Source organism: Andrographis paniculata, unplaced genomic scaffold (genome assembly GCF_009805555.1).
Source record: "Andrographis paniculata isolate CXL003 unplaced genomic scaffold, ASM980555v1 Contig64END, whole genome shotgun sequence".
Lineage (NCBI taxonomy): Eukaryota > Viridiplantae > Streptophyta > Magnoliopsida > Lamiales > Acanthaceae > Andrographis > Andrographis paniculata.
Window position 1 is genome coordinate 350,711 of NW_026137600.1, and position 16,175 is coordinate 366,885.

Sequence of the window (16,175 nt, forward strand, 5' to 3'; positions counted from 1 at the left end):
TGTTTGGGGGTTTCGATTTTGAATTGAGATTTGAATAGTAAAATTTTTGAATTAGAATAGTTGTATGATGTGATATAAATAGATGTTGATGTGATATTTTGAATGTAAAATTGATTTTTAGTATAATATAAAAAATAAAAAATAGTTGTTTGATTTGATATTTTTAGAAGAAAATAATTGGATGAATAGTAGAAATTTAGGGAAATCCCCCTAAAAAGAACACACCCATAATGTTAGACAAGTTTAAATTAAAGATTGTGTAAATATTATTCTTTATAAATAGAAATTGCATATATTTTGTGGACAAATAGATAATTAAATTGGTTGCAGATCCTATGAAGATTCGGCAGCATAGCTTAGCAGTGACTAACATATATTTATATATATTTCAACATATATTGTGTTATAAGTTATAAGTTATAATATATCTTATATTATAAATATGCTATACTTGATCACTTTTATAGTATATTTTGATTCAGTTAAATCAGCACATTTTTCTATTACCCATTGATTATAATTTTTGAGAAATTCATCGACAAATGATAACAACATAGTATGGATATTTTTTAAAATTTGATAATTATATTATATTAACAAAATAAATTAGTATTTAAATACAAAATATAAACAAAACCACGATTTTGGCATAGGGAGGGGGGGGGGGGTGTTGGGGGCATAGTTGTCATTGTCAAAGTGTTCCCCAAACAGACAAGCAATGGGTCTAATTAGGGCAAGTTTGGGGGCCTATTATGTGTGGCTGTCACCACACATCTCCATGTTGTCTAATTAATTACTACCATCTTCTTGTCTCTTTAACTATATTATTTTTCAATTTCTATATTCATTTATATTAATTCAACTTGGAATAATATATATATATATATATATAATAAATACATATATTGATATACATATCCATATATTTATACCGTTCTGATTTTATGTTAACACTGACGATTATTGTACTGAATTTTAACACATTATTGACAACACATCGATGGATAACATACAACACACAATATATATATATTGCAATAAAATACACGATTTATATTAACACAATACAAACACTATATAACTAATAATACAAGACAATTGTTCGGACAACACTATTATTATTGATCTCGTCACAAAAAAATATATATATATTTATACAACAAAGCCTATAAATAGAAATAATCAGCACATAACTTCAATAAATATAACTACGTTGATTTGCTTTAGTCAGCACTGTACCATCTTCCTGTGTTAAATTATGATGTTCAATTGTTGTACTTCGTATTTTGTATATACATTATTCAACGCGGTTGTTACTAAAACTAAATTTTATAATTCAGTACAGTGCTAAAAATACACTGTGTACTGACAAATAATATATAATATAACTATAGACAATACATTATTTATATTAATATAATACAAATATAGTATACGTGTAAGTATGAAACAGACGACGTATGTTTTATTTTATTCAAATGAGTATGTATTATTTTCCTATTTTACATGTGTTAATTGGAGCATATCAATACGGTATTGATATTTTCAAATCAGTACCGTAATCATTCTGTGACTCAAAAAATTCTACTAATTTGTACCATAATTTAACAATCTTATTAAGTAGTTTTTGACGGATTTACAAATTGATTTGATCGATAACTTTTACATTATGGCTCAAGAATTTAATATTGTCATAATTTCGTATAGTTTAATGTATTTTATATTTCGATACAATAATATAAATTTAATTAGCATATGATCCGAAACTTGGAATTAATTGGCATAGGGGTCATGTCCATGAATTGAGATACAACATGGATTTAATTGACATGTGGGTGGCTTTAATTTTGCTACTACAAAAATTTTAAAATTAAATGAAATTTTAAAAAATATAATACAACATAGGAAAAATAAATTAACAATATAAAATTTTTGTTAATATAATAGAAATGCAATATATAAATCCACCACCTGTGATATTAATATATAATATTATTGATTTCAGCACAGAAGATACGTTTATATAACACATAAAATATTAATAAAAAATTGTATATTATTTTATATTTATATATACATTTCATTCTTCTCTTAATTGAATGGAAACAAGACATGATGTCAATATAGTAAATATTTAATGTATACTTTTTAGTCATGTAATATGGGTGTATTACTGTAGACACGGAAATTTAAGTAAAGTATAATTAGTAAGTAATTAAGAAGTTTATTAGTAAAATTAATTATTATTTAGTAAAAATAATTATAGATTAAGATTAAGATAAGTAAATAGTTTAATTAAAATTAAGAAAATTATAAAATTTAAAATTTAAAATTTAAAATACGATTAAAGTGCATAATTATATTTTCAAAAATAGAAATGACAAGTTATGTGGGACGGACGAAAATAAAAAATAGGGACAAATTATGTGAGATGGAGGGAGTAATATTTTGTTTTTATTTGCTATCTAATCAAATGTGTCTTTTTATATACTGTATATCATTATTTAAAGTTTAGCCTTAGATAACTTATGTGATAATTTTAATTTTAGTGATTAATTTTAATATTTTATTGACAGATATATTTATTTTAGTAGAAAAAATATAACTATATTTTACTTTATCTGATTGATATACAATTTTATTTTACTGATCATAAATTAATTAATGAAATATTACTATTATTATTATTATTATTATTATTATTATTATATTTGAAAATTAAATATGAATAAGTATAGTTCTTCACAATTCATTTTTATTTTTTTATTATTCAATATTACGATTCCTTTAAAAACAAATATAAGATTTCCTTTCAAAAATATTACATTTAAATTATATTATTTAACCAAAAAAAATAAAACCTATAATTTTGGAAGGAAATATTTTTCTCCCCATATACTTTTATTGTAAACTATTATTTAATGTTTATATCATTCTTATACTCCCTCTGTCTAAAATAATTTGTCCCTATTTTTTATTTTGTCCGTCCCACATAATTTATCCTTTTTATTTTTAGAAATATAATTATACACTTTAATCACATTTTAAATTTTAAATTTTATAATTTTCTCAATTTTAATTAAACTATTGGCTTATATTAATCTTAATCGATAATTATTTTTACTAAATAATAATTATTTTTTCTAATATACTTTTTAATTATCTACTAATTATATTTTATCTAAATTATCGTAGAATAATAAGTCCAAAATCTCTGGAACAGATGAAGTAATCTTTGGCATTTATTAAAAGAATAAAATAAAGCACATTAAATAATATATAGTGCTTCTTTATTCGAACGTGGACTCACATGAAGTTCTCACTGCTCACTTAAATTACCAATTTCGTTGCAAGTGTTTTGATTTGTATTTGATATATTATTGTGGTTATCTTTCTTTAGTACTTAAATTTTTTTCATTTTTATTATTAAAGTTTGTTTTTTTACCATTTCAAATATAAATTACTATTATTTATTTAACATAATTTTTAATAAAAATATATATTATTTTCTTTTATAAAATATCATATTAAAATACTATTTAAATAAAAATGCAAATCAACAATCTATTTTAAATTAATTTTAAATTATAATCAAATAAACTGTTCATTATTAATAATTTTATAAATTAAAATATTTATTATAACAATATAAAAATAATATATATTGAAAGGGAATAAAGCTTGTCTTTTGATTTAAATATATATATATATATATATCATGGGATTAAACAATAAATTTCAAAAAAAAAAAAAAACAGAACCTTTTATGTAAATAAGATTTAAAATAAAAGATAAAAATTGGCCACATACAGCGAAGAACCTGCATGTTGGATTTATTCTATTTTATCTTTAATTTATTTATGGATTTATTCATAAATAAATGTTCTTAAAATTAATCTCAAGCAATTGTTATACCATTTTAACTCCAACTCTAATAAGAATGTTAAAATATATACAAGTTTAATTTCGTTTATAAAGTGTGTTTTGGTTTTCAAATATACCATTCTCCAAATTAAAAAATAATCTTGAAAAAACAAAAAATGTGTGTTTTCCTTTTAAAAAATATATATATATCTTAAATTATGAACAAAAAGGCATAATAAATAAAATTATCATGATTACTAATTGTTAAGCGCAAAAAAATAATAATAATAGTAAGTGGCAGTAGGATTCTGGGTAGGGTCTGAATGAAAGCCAAAAGGTCTGGAGGTCGGGCAGAATAAAGGTCGGGAAAAGGAAGAAAGGTAAGACCTCAAGAATTGATCCAAATCCAGACTCAGGTACTACCAAGAGATGGTTGTCCGTGATCAGCAGTTCGGGCTGTATTCAGGTCGGGCGGAGTCTAAAAAAAAAGGTGTACCCAAGTCGGGTAAACCGTAGATCGGATGAAAGACGAAGTCGGGCAGACGCGGAGGTCTGTCAAGAGGAAGGTCGGGCAAGGAAGAGGTACGGACAGACGCGGAGGTCTGTCAAGAAGAAGCAGGTCAGGGCGAAGGATGAAATCGGGCAAAAGAAATTTGGCAGTGGACAGGCAGGTCAGGTAAGAGGCAGGTCTGAGTTCTGTGACTGGTGGGAACGGTTGAAGGAAGTTGTAATACGTGTCAATAGAGGAGAAATTGGTGGTCGGTTGACAGCGGTTGCTGTAACCGACCAGACGGCGGTTCAAACCGTTTTCTCTGAAAGGCTATTTAAAGGATTCAAATCCGTCAGAAAAGGCATCTTCAATCAACTTCAACAAAGCAAAGTCAGATTTGGGGATCACCACTTTAAATTTCAGTCTTTTATTTTCCAGTTTATTTTCTGTACCGTACAGTGTTTAGAGATTCCTAATCTCAGACACTAATTAATCAAGTTTAAGGATATTTTCTATATCTTTGAATTTTACTTTATTTTTGTTGAAAAATTACATCAATACTAATATAAAAATATAGTAATATATTATATAATATAATATTATTTAAATAAAAAATACCAAAATATTCTAAATAGTTCAAAAATAAGAACAAAACACAATAAATAAAACTTGCGAAAACATCGAAACCAAAAGGCAATGAGTTTGCATCAATAATTGAGACAATTGTTGTGTGAAGGGCGGGTGCAATGGCAATAAAAATGACAAATCCATCAAATTCTTTGATTGTGAAATCTCACATTTAGAGCACATGAAAATGTCCCAAATCAACCCATCCATCAATGCACAAACAAACGAGAATAAGTGTCCTAACCCAAGACAACAACCGATCCATCCATCGACCAATCGAATCCAACACCGTTAAGACTTTCATGATGCCCATTGCATCCTTGTGATACTACGGAATTCAAATGTGTCTAAATTAATCGGTTAAACTATTCATGTCAACAATATACTCATTCATCTTCCAAAGTCTCTTGAAAGAACTAAGATTGTCGTCTAAGAATAATATTGATATAGATAATGAAATCGTAGATATGATAGTAGACAATAAAATTATAGAAAGAGAGAATTCAGTAACGAATGAAAATTAACTCTTTTTGTTCAGTAAAGCATGAAGATGTAATAAGAAAAATACAACAATATGAACAAATCAATAAATAAATAAATAAATAAATAAATAAATAATAATAATAATAAATGGATCGATTAAGAAGAAATAATAAATTGCATAAGAAAAGAAGAAAAAAAAATATTTCAATTTACTTGTAGTATTTTTCCGTATCAAATAGACTCTAGCGTTAAAAGAATATTTTCTACTGAAAAAATTCGTGTTGATCAGTGGGACCAGTCTATAATTCTAGCAACCAGCAGTCGGGGTGTTAAAATCCTAAACATAAATATTCGCAAAAAAAGAACAACACCGGCCTCATTTAAGATTATCCATCCATCTATCATTGTTGTTGTTTTTTCGCGAATCCATAAGCCTAACACATATCCATTCCCAATTTAATTCAAAAGCTCAGTCAGATGTGCCCATACCTTGTTTAGGACATGGAGCCATTTTCTTGCATCCATTTGATGCTGCTTTTTTTCAAGTCCCATACGGTTTTGCGCAAAACTGCAACGGCGCGAAAGCACCCAACAACCCATGTAGCTGCTGCTGCACATTAATTAACTGTAAGCAATGTCAAAACATGGACCACCATATTCGACCTGATCGATGCAGATACATGTATTATTACACCAAAAACACCACACACTGCACAGAACAGAAGCAGTTATAATATCTATCGATCTTTCACCATGTGACGTGTTTTTCTTCTAGATCCATTTTAGTTTCCATTGAGTTTGACTACAAAGACTAGGATGCCATTCTTGGCTGCAACATAGAAGACACAGACAAATAATAACAGATTAGTTTTAATTTTGTTATACAATGGAATTCTCACAATTTCTTATGAAGATACATTATTTCTCCTCACAAAACATTACGTCAAAACAACTATTCAAATCAAATCCTAAGTAAACAAATCTTAAATGCATTTGTTAAGAAAGAACAACTAAGAGACTCTTATTATATACTCTCTCCGTCCCTTAACAAAGTATCCATTCATTTTTTTGGCGTCATTGTATTTAACATTAAAATATTCTTACATTTTAATAATATTTTCTACAAATATTATTGCATTTGTATTATAGAACACTAATAGAGGTATTTTTATTTTTTCTCTTAATTTGTGCTACGTATGAATATAATATTAATATTCAAAGTTTGACACACAAAAAGCAAATGAATACTTGGTTAAGGAACAAAGGTAGTAATTTAGAGAAACTACTATCCTGTAGATTCAAATAAACATCGTACAAGAACAGGCATAACTCGTTAGTTTGCAAGTCAATATCATACTACAAATATCAAAGCAAGGTCACGAATTCGATTCAAATATAAATAGCGCCACATAAGCTCTAGGCAAAGCAATTACACCAAGCTATACTAAAGAGATAACCTCAGCTTTGTGCGTGTTAGCAGAGTCGAATTCGAATTACAGTCCTACTAGGAACCTAGATATGAATATCGACAAAAGGCTCCCAAATATCATAGTTCGATAGCAGTTCAAAATCATAATACACTTTAGATGGCCTTTTCAAGAAAATAAATAAAACTACTAAAATCAGTAAGACTGTTCATCGGTAAACACATTTCTAAATTTTAAAGCCCCAGACTGGATGCAATAAGCAACAATAGAACAAATACGTAGCAAATTATCCTGCAATGATGCAATAAATCTCCACATCTTGACATACCTCTGTCTATAAGAGCGCCACTAAGATTGTAATAGGTTTTGAGTTCCTACGTGTAAGAGATGGCTACAACACAGAGCAAGTTGCGTGACATATTGTTTTAACTTTTGGGAGAAACAGGCTGCGACTTCACAAACAAATAATATGATATCATTAGTAGGCAACAAATAATTATTTGGCATGTTCGTCACTAATCAACCATGTATACCATGTCATGCTTTATCGTATCACTTACATGAAACCATAAGTAATTCGAAGACCTGTCGCGCAAACATATCTGAGATTCTTAGATATTTTTCAGTGTCAAAACAAATCAAACCCTTTTGGTGATGAACCAACGGTCCATCAGTAAACATAAAAACATATAAAGAAATTGACAATAATAGTATATGGCTTACGAGTTTAATATAAAAATCTGATGAAACTAACATAAGAGAGCTAAAGATTACGGCATTAAAGACAAATGTACCCATTAATAAAATACATTCTCAGCAATTTAATTTTTTGAATGGAAACATGAAATTAGTTATTACAGCAATGCACCAATGATACACTCTTTGGAAAGTATTGTGCCGGGAATAAGGAGCAATTCTTGCAGGTGTTCCCGGCATGTGTTGCACACGGGACATTTCAGACAGCTTCAAGCATGAAGTTTGCATGGACAGCAATCTAGAAATTCGGAAATAAGATGTAAGGTGAAGTGCATAACTAAAGATACTAATAAATTCACCAATCACTAAGATTTTACTAATAACTGTTTGCGACATTTATATATACATATAAACATAAAACATATAACAGAACGAAAGTAAGAGATTACCTATTGCACAGCGACCATTTAATCTTGGTCGAACACCTCCAACTAGGCTATGGGAAACATTTCATTCTCTGTAATGTCCATAGAGAAATCCATGTCTATAAGGAAGCATCCAACATAGTCAAGAAGAAAAGTGAATTTTCTGCCAAGTTTTTACCTGTTTCTCGATTTCAACAGCTGAAGCAGAAAGCCTCCTCTTCAGTGTTATCCTATCTTCCTCGCAAGTCTCCCCCTCAGTATCTAAATTAAACCAATATATATATATGTATATAAATTTCTTGAATTTTTAAGCATGAACTATGAAGAGAACAAATCAAAGCAGCAGTAAATTGATGCTAAAACAATGGTGTGTATGCACATCTTGTCTGGCCTAACATTAATTTGTTTAGCAGGAAAAGGATGTGAAATAATTGCCCGTTGGATCTGTGTTGCCATTGCATGAGCATTCACAAAGAAACTTGAGCTTCTAAGTTCGATCATATGTGATGTTAGGAGCAAAAAGCCAGAATCAAGGTAACAAATTCATTCTCGTAAAATAACTGAAATAAATTAGGTTGAACTACCCATATAGAAAACAGCATTCAGGATTTATTCGTGTTGAAGAAGGGCTAAAGAATCGGCCATTCATTTAAGTGCATATATGTATACTTGCGTTTAGAGTGTTGGCAAACCCACCGTAGTAGTAAGAAGACAAAATAGAAATTCGCTCGGTTGGCTGCAAAAATAAAAGAGAAGAATATGAGACATAAGTGTTAGTTGAAAAGAAAAAAACACAAAACAAGTCACGTATCTCGAAGATAAAAATATGGCACGCTATACAATAATAAATCTTCGTTAGGACATGAATCTGAGACACTCATAATCATAATGATAGGAAAAGAACCCAAGGCAACAATGAAGCTATACCATTACAAAGATCCCTTCTGTCCGGGTAGGAACTTGCTCAAGTTTTCTCAACGTTTCATCGCCTTTAGTAACTTTACCAAATATGGCATACTGAAAGATATTCCATGGCAGTCAGTTACCATCGAAGATAACCAAGATCAGTTTTCAACGACATTTAATAAAGGATGTTAGGAATAAAGGTTTTTAGCATTAACATTAACATCCAACATACCTGTCCATCAAGGTGAGGAGCATCTCCGAGGAGAATAGAGAATGAGGACTGCGCACTGTCCGGGTCAGAATATCTGCAACGGAAAAGACTTGAAAGCTATGAATAACACCATAAGATGTGTTTGACAACTAAATATTGTATCATTATAAAGAAAATCCAAACCTGAATCAAACTCGTGCATGAGGATAACTTTAATTCGAACAGTTGTAATGGAAAATAATTGTTTTTTTCAAAAGCGCAAGCTGACATATACGGCTTTAAAATTCCTTGATGAAAAAGGCATTTTACCTTCCCATTGAAAGAATACCTCTCACATGTTTGACATCGCTGAATTCACCGACAATAGTTTTCTCAGCTTCCAATTTCTGCATTGCGTTCATCGGGGCAGTTCTTCCTCCAGCAACATCGGCTACTTGAGCAACAAAGCCCTTGTCTACCTGCACAATCCTTAACAATCTCTTACTGGAATCAATCAAAAAAGAAATCTTTAAGTACATGAAACATACCCGGAAGAAATGGTTTGTGTTATAGCAGCCCAATCGAACGAGCTTGAAAATATGTTCAACAGTTTTTGGTGCCACAGTGGGGTAGAAACCAAATTCAATATCCCCAAAATTTGTCTGCACTTCGAAAAAAGCCAAACCATTAAAATAACACATGGAGCTAACACACATCAGGTTTCAATTTCTGAATGCAACAACGAAAGCTTTCTAACAATGCGAACTAAACAAATCTTAAAAACCATGAAAATCACATTAAAATGAGCACATATACTTTGGTTAACCGTTACCATAAAAAAAGACATACACATCAACCCACTTCATAATCTCTTAGTGAGTGTTTACAGCCAGATACCATTTTTTTGTAAATAAAAAATAACACAACCAATCCTTGTATAGTAAATGGACACAAAAACCATTTACTACTTCCATTATATGCATACTCCATAGTTTCTTTTGGCATATCATTTAAGATATATATTATATGCAAAATTACAATTAAATGCATAGGAATAATTTATAAATTATTTTCATAATTATCATTCCAACTAACACGCAGAGTCTCGTACTGTGCAAAACAAAATATCAAAATATATGATCATAGATAGTTACATAAGTAAAAGTAATCGGGTCCATACTACTCTGATAAATAAATAACCAAAATCAATCAGATCCAAAATCTAAGAAATACTTTTTCTTCATTTTTACTTCTTACTACTACTCTCGATAGATAATAATTATATATCTACTCCAACCCGCATTATTCCACAAACAACAGCTATTGCCACGAGTGCATAAACACACTGCAATGAAACAGCTGTGGTGGCGGACAGAAACTCCATTTTGCAGCAGCACAATAACAACGTTATTGCCCACTATTGACTTTTATGATGCAAATTGCACTAAATAATATATTTATTTTCCTATTATTTGTAATTCATATAGTCTCTCTCTATCGTTGATGCCCAATTGCCAGCTTGGTTGAAAAATGATATCGTTGTACTTCCTGACAACTTATCGGAGACAAATCAAAGCTTGCAGTGCTACACTAAGCTAAGAACCTTACCAGGGTTATCCGGGGTTCTTTAGGATTTAAGAACTGCATTCATTGGATAATGAGAACACAAAACTTAGCAACTGTAAAGGGTGGAAGAACCCGAAGAAGAATCACAAGAGAAGAGGAAAGGCAGAAAGTTGTAAGCAGAAGCTGGGCACTAATGGAGAAATCCATGAATATATTGCAGAAAAGAAATACAATTTCATCCCTTTTAGAAGATTGGATCGGTTATGATCTCTCACTATTTATATATATATATATATATATATATATAGAGAGAGAGAGAGAGAGAGAAGTTCTTTGAGTGGTGTCTTGGATAGAGAGAGAGGTGTAACAAACCAAATCATCTAAAAGGGATGAGGTTTTCACTTTTCCCCAAGATGTTCTTTTGATACTTAATTATCTTAGCCATCACTGATGAGATCAACCTATTAATAGTTCCACATTCTTAACTCAAAATTAGCTTATAAGCTTTCTGCTTTTTTACTTCTGCTCTTCAGAGTTAATATGTTCTATGTTCTTTTCACTCGACTAAAAAATTCAATGTATCTAAAGAGCTTGCGATATTCCCAAAAAGGTTCTTATTGTGGGGAAGCATTGCACACCTCGACCTTATCATCGGATACTAACAATTTTGTTCCTGTGTTCCTTGCTAATTTCCCTTCAGAAATTCAAAATAAAATCTCTGTCTAAGTATATCTTCAAATCACTTTCGAAGTTCCTATTTGTAAAAGACACCCGATGAACTATCTATTTTCATTTAAAATATTACATCGAAACCTTGGATTTGTTTATACAGACACACTTGTGGCACATTCATCTACTAATTTTTCAAAAACATCGCATCATATGCATTTTTGGACAATGTTATATGTTTTTTTTGTATAGTTTATTGCATACTTAAGATTAAAATTATGATATGAAACCATGAGCTGTTTGTGCGTGAGAACAACCAAAAACATTTTATACAAAGTAATTACCCTCCTAGATGCTTATAAATTGTTCTAAGCAAACTATTTGAAACACCGTTGAAGAGATCAATCGAACATGTATCCATAAACAACTTAATTCAAACTAAATTTTCACATGGCAATCGAAAAATTATACAGAAATATCAAACAAATTCAACTCTGCACACAACAAAAGGACAAACAACTCCACGATCATCGATCAACAATCCATACACAGCGCAGACATGAAACAGCGACGACGCACCTGAAAGACCACTCGCGCAGAGCCTAATTCAGGAATTGCAGCAGCTGCTGCGCCGCCGAAAATGGCCATCCACAACACCGCAACGACGATCGAGACCTTCGCCATTGCCGTTTACTACGGCGCCCAAATTTCCACAACTCCGCGAAAAATTCGGAAATTCTGTTTACTACAGCGATTGTACCAACAATTAGCCGAATTGGGGAGCCCAATTAGGGTTTCCCAAAACCCCCAACATACTATTGAATCAAGTCCGAAAGGATTCACAATTAAATCCAACAAAATTAGGGTTTCTGCCCAATCCAATGAAAACTTCAAACTCCTCTGAATTCAGTTCCCTCAAGCCCAAAAAACGATAAAAATGATGATCTTTTTTGACAGAAATTAGCAGGCTTTGGGATTGGATCTGATTACTTCCGCATCAGCTCATAAACAAACCAATTTCTTGCTCCTTTCTCGATAACCATCATGGATTGAGTGAACATTAGTGGAGGTCCATGTGAAAATTGTTTATTCTAAAATTTTTGCATTTCAACACATTTCTCATACCCTAGAGTTTTGATGATTTGTCAAAATAAAAATAATAAAATTATACATGAATATAGTATTTTTATTAAATAATAATGACATAATTTTAACGAATATATATAATACTATATTATATTTTTATTAAAATCGTACTATATAAATAATAAAAAATATATTTGAAATTAAAAAATAAAAACACCCCTTGAGACACAACAAAACAAATTAATTATATTTTGATCCTTTAGTCTATTAAAATTAAATTTAAAAATATTTATCTTTTATTTTGTTGTAATTATATTAATATTATTAATATAAAATATATATGTAAGTGTAGACTATTTTGATTTAGCATAAAAGATATTGTATTTTATTTATTACTAGTAGCCATCACAAATTCATAGTTGGATGCTTCCATTGCAACATATTCCGTCTGTCCATCTTCTAATGTCCTATTTGATATTTTTAAGTAATTAAAGTTTTTACTATAAAATGAATAAATTTTGTGTATAAAAATAGAAAGATGACAATAATTATTGAACATTCCAAATATGAAAGCAGGAAATTAATTTGTAGACGGATGGAGTATTAATTAAATTACTATTAGTAGTAACCTTAATTGGTAGCTTCAATAAATAGGCTAAAAAAGAATCCATAAGTAGCCAACCTTAATTTCACCCAAAATTGATATATGTCCTTATATATTCTAAACATGTAAAATTAATAATAACCTGAACTTCAACCTGAACCTGAACCTGCCAATTAATGTGCATTTTTAATCCATATACTTTTAAGCATTAAATTATATAGAGTTTCTTTGTTTAATTTTTTACTTTTTATTTGAGATATAAGAAATTGTATCGGTAATATGAAATATACTTTCTCCGTCCTATTTACCGTATTCAAATTTTTATTTTTGTATGTCCCACTTATTCAAAAAAAAATATTATACATTTTAATCTATTTTAAAATTTTTAATTTAATTTTTTAAATTTTAATTAAACTAATTATTTATCTTCATTTTAATTTAGAATTATTTTTATTAAATAATTATTATTTTTAATAATACATTCTTAATTATTTATTAATTATATTTATTTTAAATTCTGCGTGTCTATTGTAAAACGGACACAGTACCTAGGATGGGGGGAGTAATATTTTATTTTATATACTAACTTTTGTAAAATGATAAAATATATATTGAAAATTACGTCCAAAAAAAATATTGGGCGAACAAACCCATATTCGCACATTTTTTCCCCAATTAAATATATGTCGATGATATTTTAGGGAGTGAATATATGATTAATTAGTTTTTTATTAGTTGTTATACGAATAAATTTGCTATTGATTAGAATATTAAATTGTGTTATTTCTTGTGTGTTTAGTCTGTAAAATGATATTATAACCCACAATATTATTTTTCAATATATTATATAATTATGACATTAATTAATATAATATTTATTTTATTAAATACACAATAACATAGTACAAATTATTAAATCGAATTGGCCGTGATTTTAAGGTCACTTATTTGACTTTGAATTAAAATAATATTTTATTTATTATAATTAATATTCCCTCCGTTCCATATTGGATGTCTGAGTCATTGTTCACACGAGAATTTAGGATAAGTATAATCAATAAGAATGTATCCTGTAATATAAATAATTATAGATTAAAGTTAAAATAAGTCATTAGTTTAATTAAAATTTAAAATTATATTAAAATATATAATTATTTTCCAAAATAGGAAAGTGACATAGAATATGGGAATGACAAAAACTGTAATATGGACATAATAGGTGGGACGGAGGGAGTAATAATTCCATCCCCTCGATAGATATTTAATATTGGATTAGACTTTTTTGTTTTTTTTTTTTTTACAATATTTAATATTAATTTGTGTAGGTTAAGTAAAAATATTCCAAATTATGAGGATGTAATATAATAATATTCCCACTAATTAATATGTTATATCAAGAGATATATGAATGACATAAAGTGCATTTTTTTATCGAAATTATTTAAATCGAATCAAAATATTCCCCCACTAAATAATTATTATAAAATGATTGCGAAAGCTTAATAATTTTAGACTGCAAAATCCGAATATCAATTACATGAAATGACATAAGTGCATTTCTTGTTATATCTTAATTTAATTTTATTAATTAGGAAACGATGATTAAGATACAAATATTATTATATAAATTTTATATTTGCTCGACTCAATTTTATTCAATATTTTTAACATTATTGAATAAAATCAAATCACATTTATTTAAAACATCTCAAAATAAAAATATGTTGTAACAATTAATACTATTCAATTCATACGCATTCTCACTAAATATATATTATTTCATATCACAAAATATTATATTAAAAAATTTAAATAAAATTAGAAAAAACAAATCTAAACACACCCTAAGCCCTGTATTGTGTAAATGTGTAAGTATATTATATTTTCTTTATAATATTAATTAAGAATCATATCAATAAAAAATTATTTTGCTAAACATTATTACAAAATGTATTTTGTATAAGTATTATTGCAATGAAGTCAATTATATTATGTGCTTTATGAGAGGATTTAAAGTATTGTCAATTTGTATATTTATATTATAATATCATAAAATTAAGTAAGAAAACTTAACTTACTATTATTATTATTATTATTATTATTATTATTATCCATTTATTGCAATATTGTGGGGTACCTATTTTGGCAAACAACTTGTGAAAAAATTAAATATTTCTATAGTTTCTTAGGATGTAAATTTTATTTTATTTTTTGGTACGGCGGGAGGCCTTTAATGGATATTCACGGACACAATTCCCTTTGCTATAATTATAATTTGAATTTAATATTGTGTATATATATTATTCAATCTTTTTTTTTTTTTTTTGAATGAAAAAAAAAATATATATATATATATAGAAAATTAGATAGTCGTGTCAAAGTTTTGAATAAGAATTACTCCCTCCGTTTCAATACAATAGTTTTGTTTACTATTTTTGTTCGTCTCAAAACAATAGTATCATTTTCATAAATAACTATATCACCGTAAAACTATCACTACTTTTTCATTATTATTACACAATTGTCACTACTTTTTATACTAATATACTCACAAGAACAAAAAAATCATTTATCCTTACTTTTTACCAACTACTCATATAATATCAATATTTCTTAAATATCGTGTAATAAAAAATAAAATAAAAATAAAAAGAGCAATAGGAAAATGATAGAAAGAGGGAAAAAGGAGGAATGAAGTATAAAGTTGCAAAGTCAAATCTTATTAGAATACGAATATATTATTATTATTATTATTATTATTATTATTATTATTATTATTATTATTATTAGAGTTCATCTAATCCAATTGCCTATATAAAGCCAATATAGTATAATATTTATTATCATAAAAATATTGTATTATTATATATAGAAATATTTGCCTGATTGTTATTTATAAAATTCCCATATCTTCAAAACATATTACTACTATTTCTATCATAAAAAAATAACAACAATATAACATTTTAATTTTATAAATAGAAGATGTATGTACATATGTTGGAAGTAATATTTTAAAATAAAAAATATAATTTATAAAATATTTCAAATAAAAAATAAAGATATAAAATAATATTTAATAAAACTTGAAAAAAAAAATATACTACTTAAACATATATTATAAATTTTAAAAATTGTAGTA

General features: G+C 28.0%; 1 protein-coding gene across 1 annotated transcript; it reads right to left on the minus strand.

Moving 5' to 3' along the window:
- Nucleotides 1–7,635: 7,635 nt before the first annotated feature.
- On the minus strand, nt 7,636–12,411 carry LOC127261925 (peptidyl-prolyl cis-trans isomerase CYP23). The gene is made up of 9 exons (XM_051290364.1): nt 11,923–12,411; nt 9,657–9,770; nt 9,439–9,587; nt 9,151–9,223; nt 8,940–9,029; nt 8,709–8,748; nt 8,191–8,273; nt 8,037–8,104; nt 7,636–7,885 (listed from the first exon to the last, which is right to left on the minus strand). Exons 1-8 carry the CDS (start codon nt 12,025–12,027, stop codon nt 8,084–8,086), a joined length of 675 nt encoding a protein of 224 aa, XP_051146321.1. The 5' UTR covers nt 12,028–12,411; the 3' UTR covers nt 7,636–7,885; nt 8,037–8,083.
- Nucleotides 12,412–16,175: the final 3,764 nt, after the last annotated feature.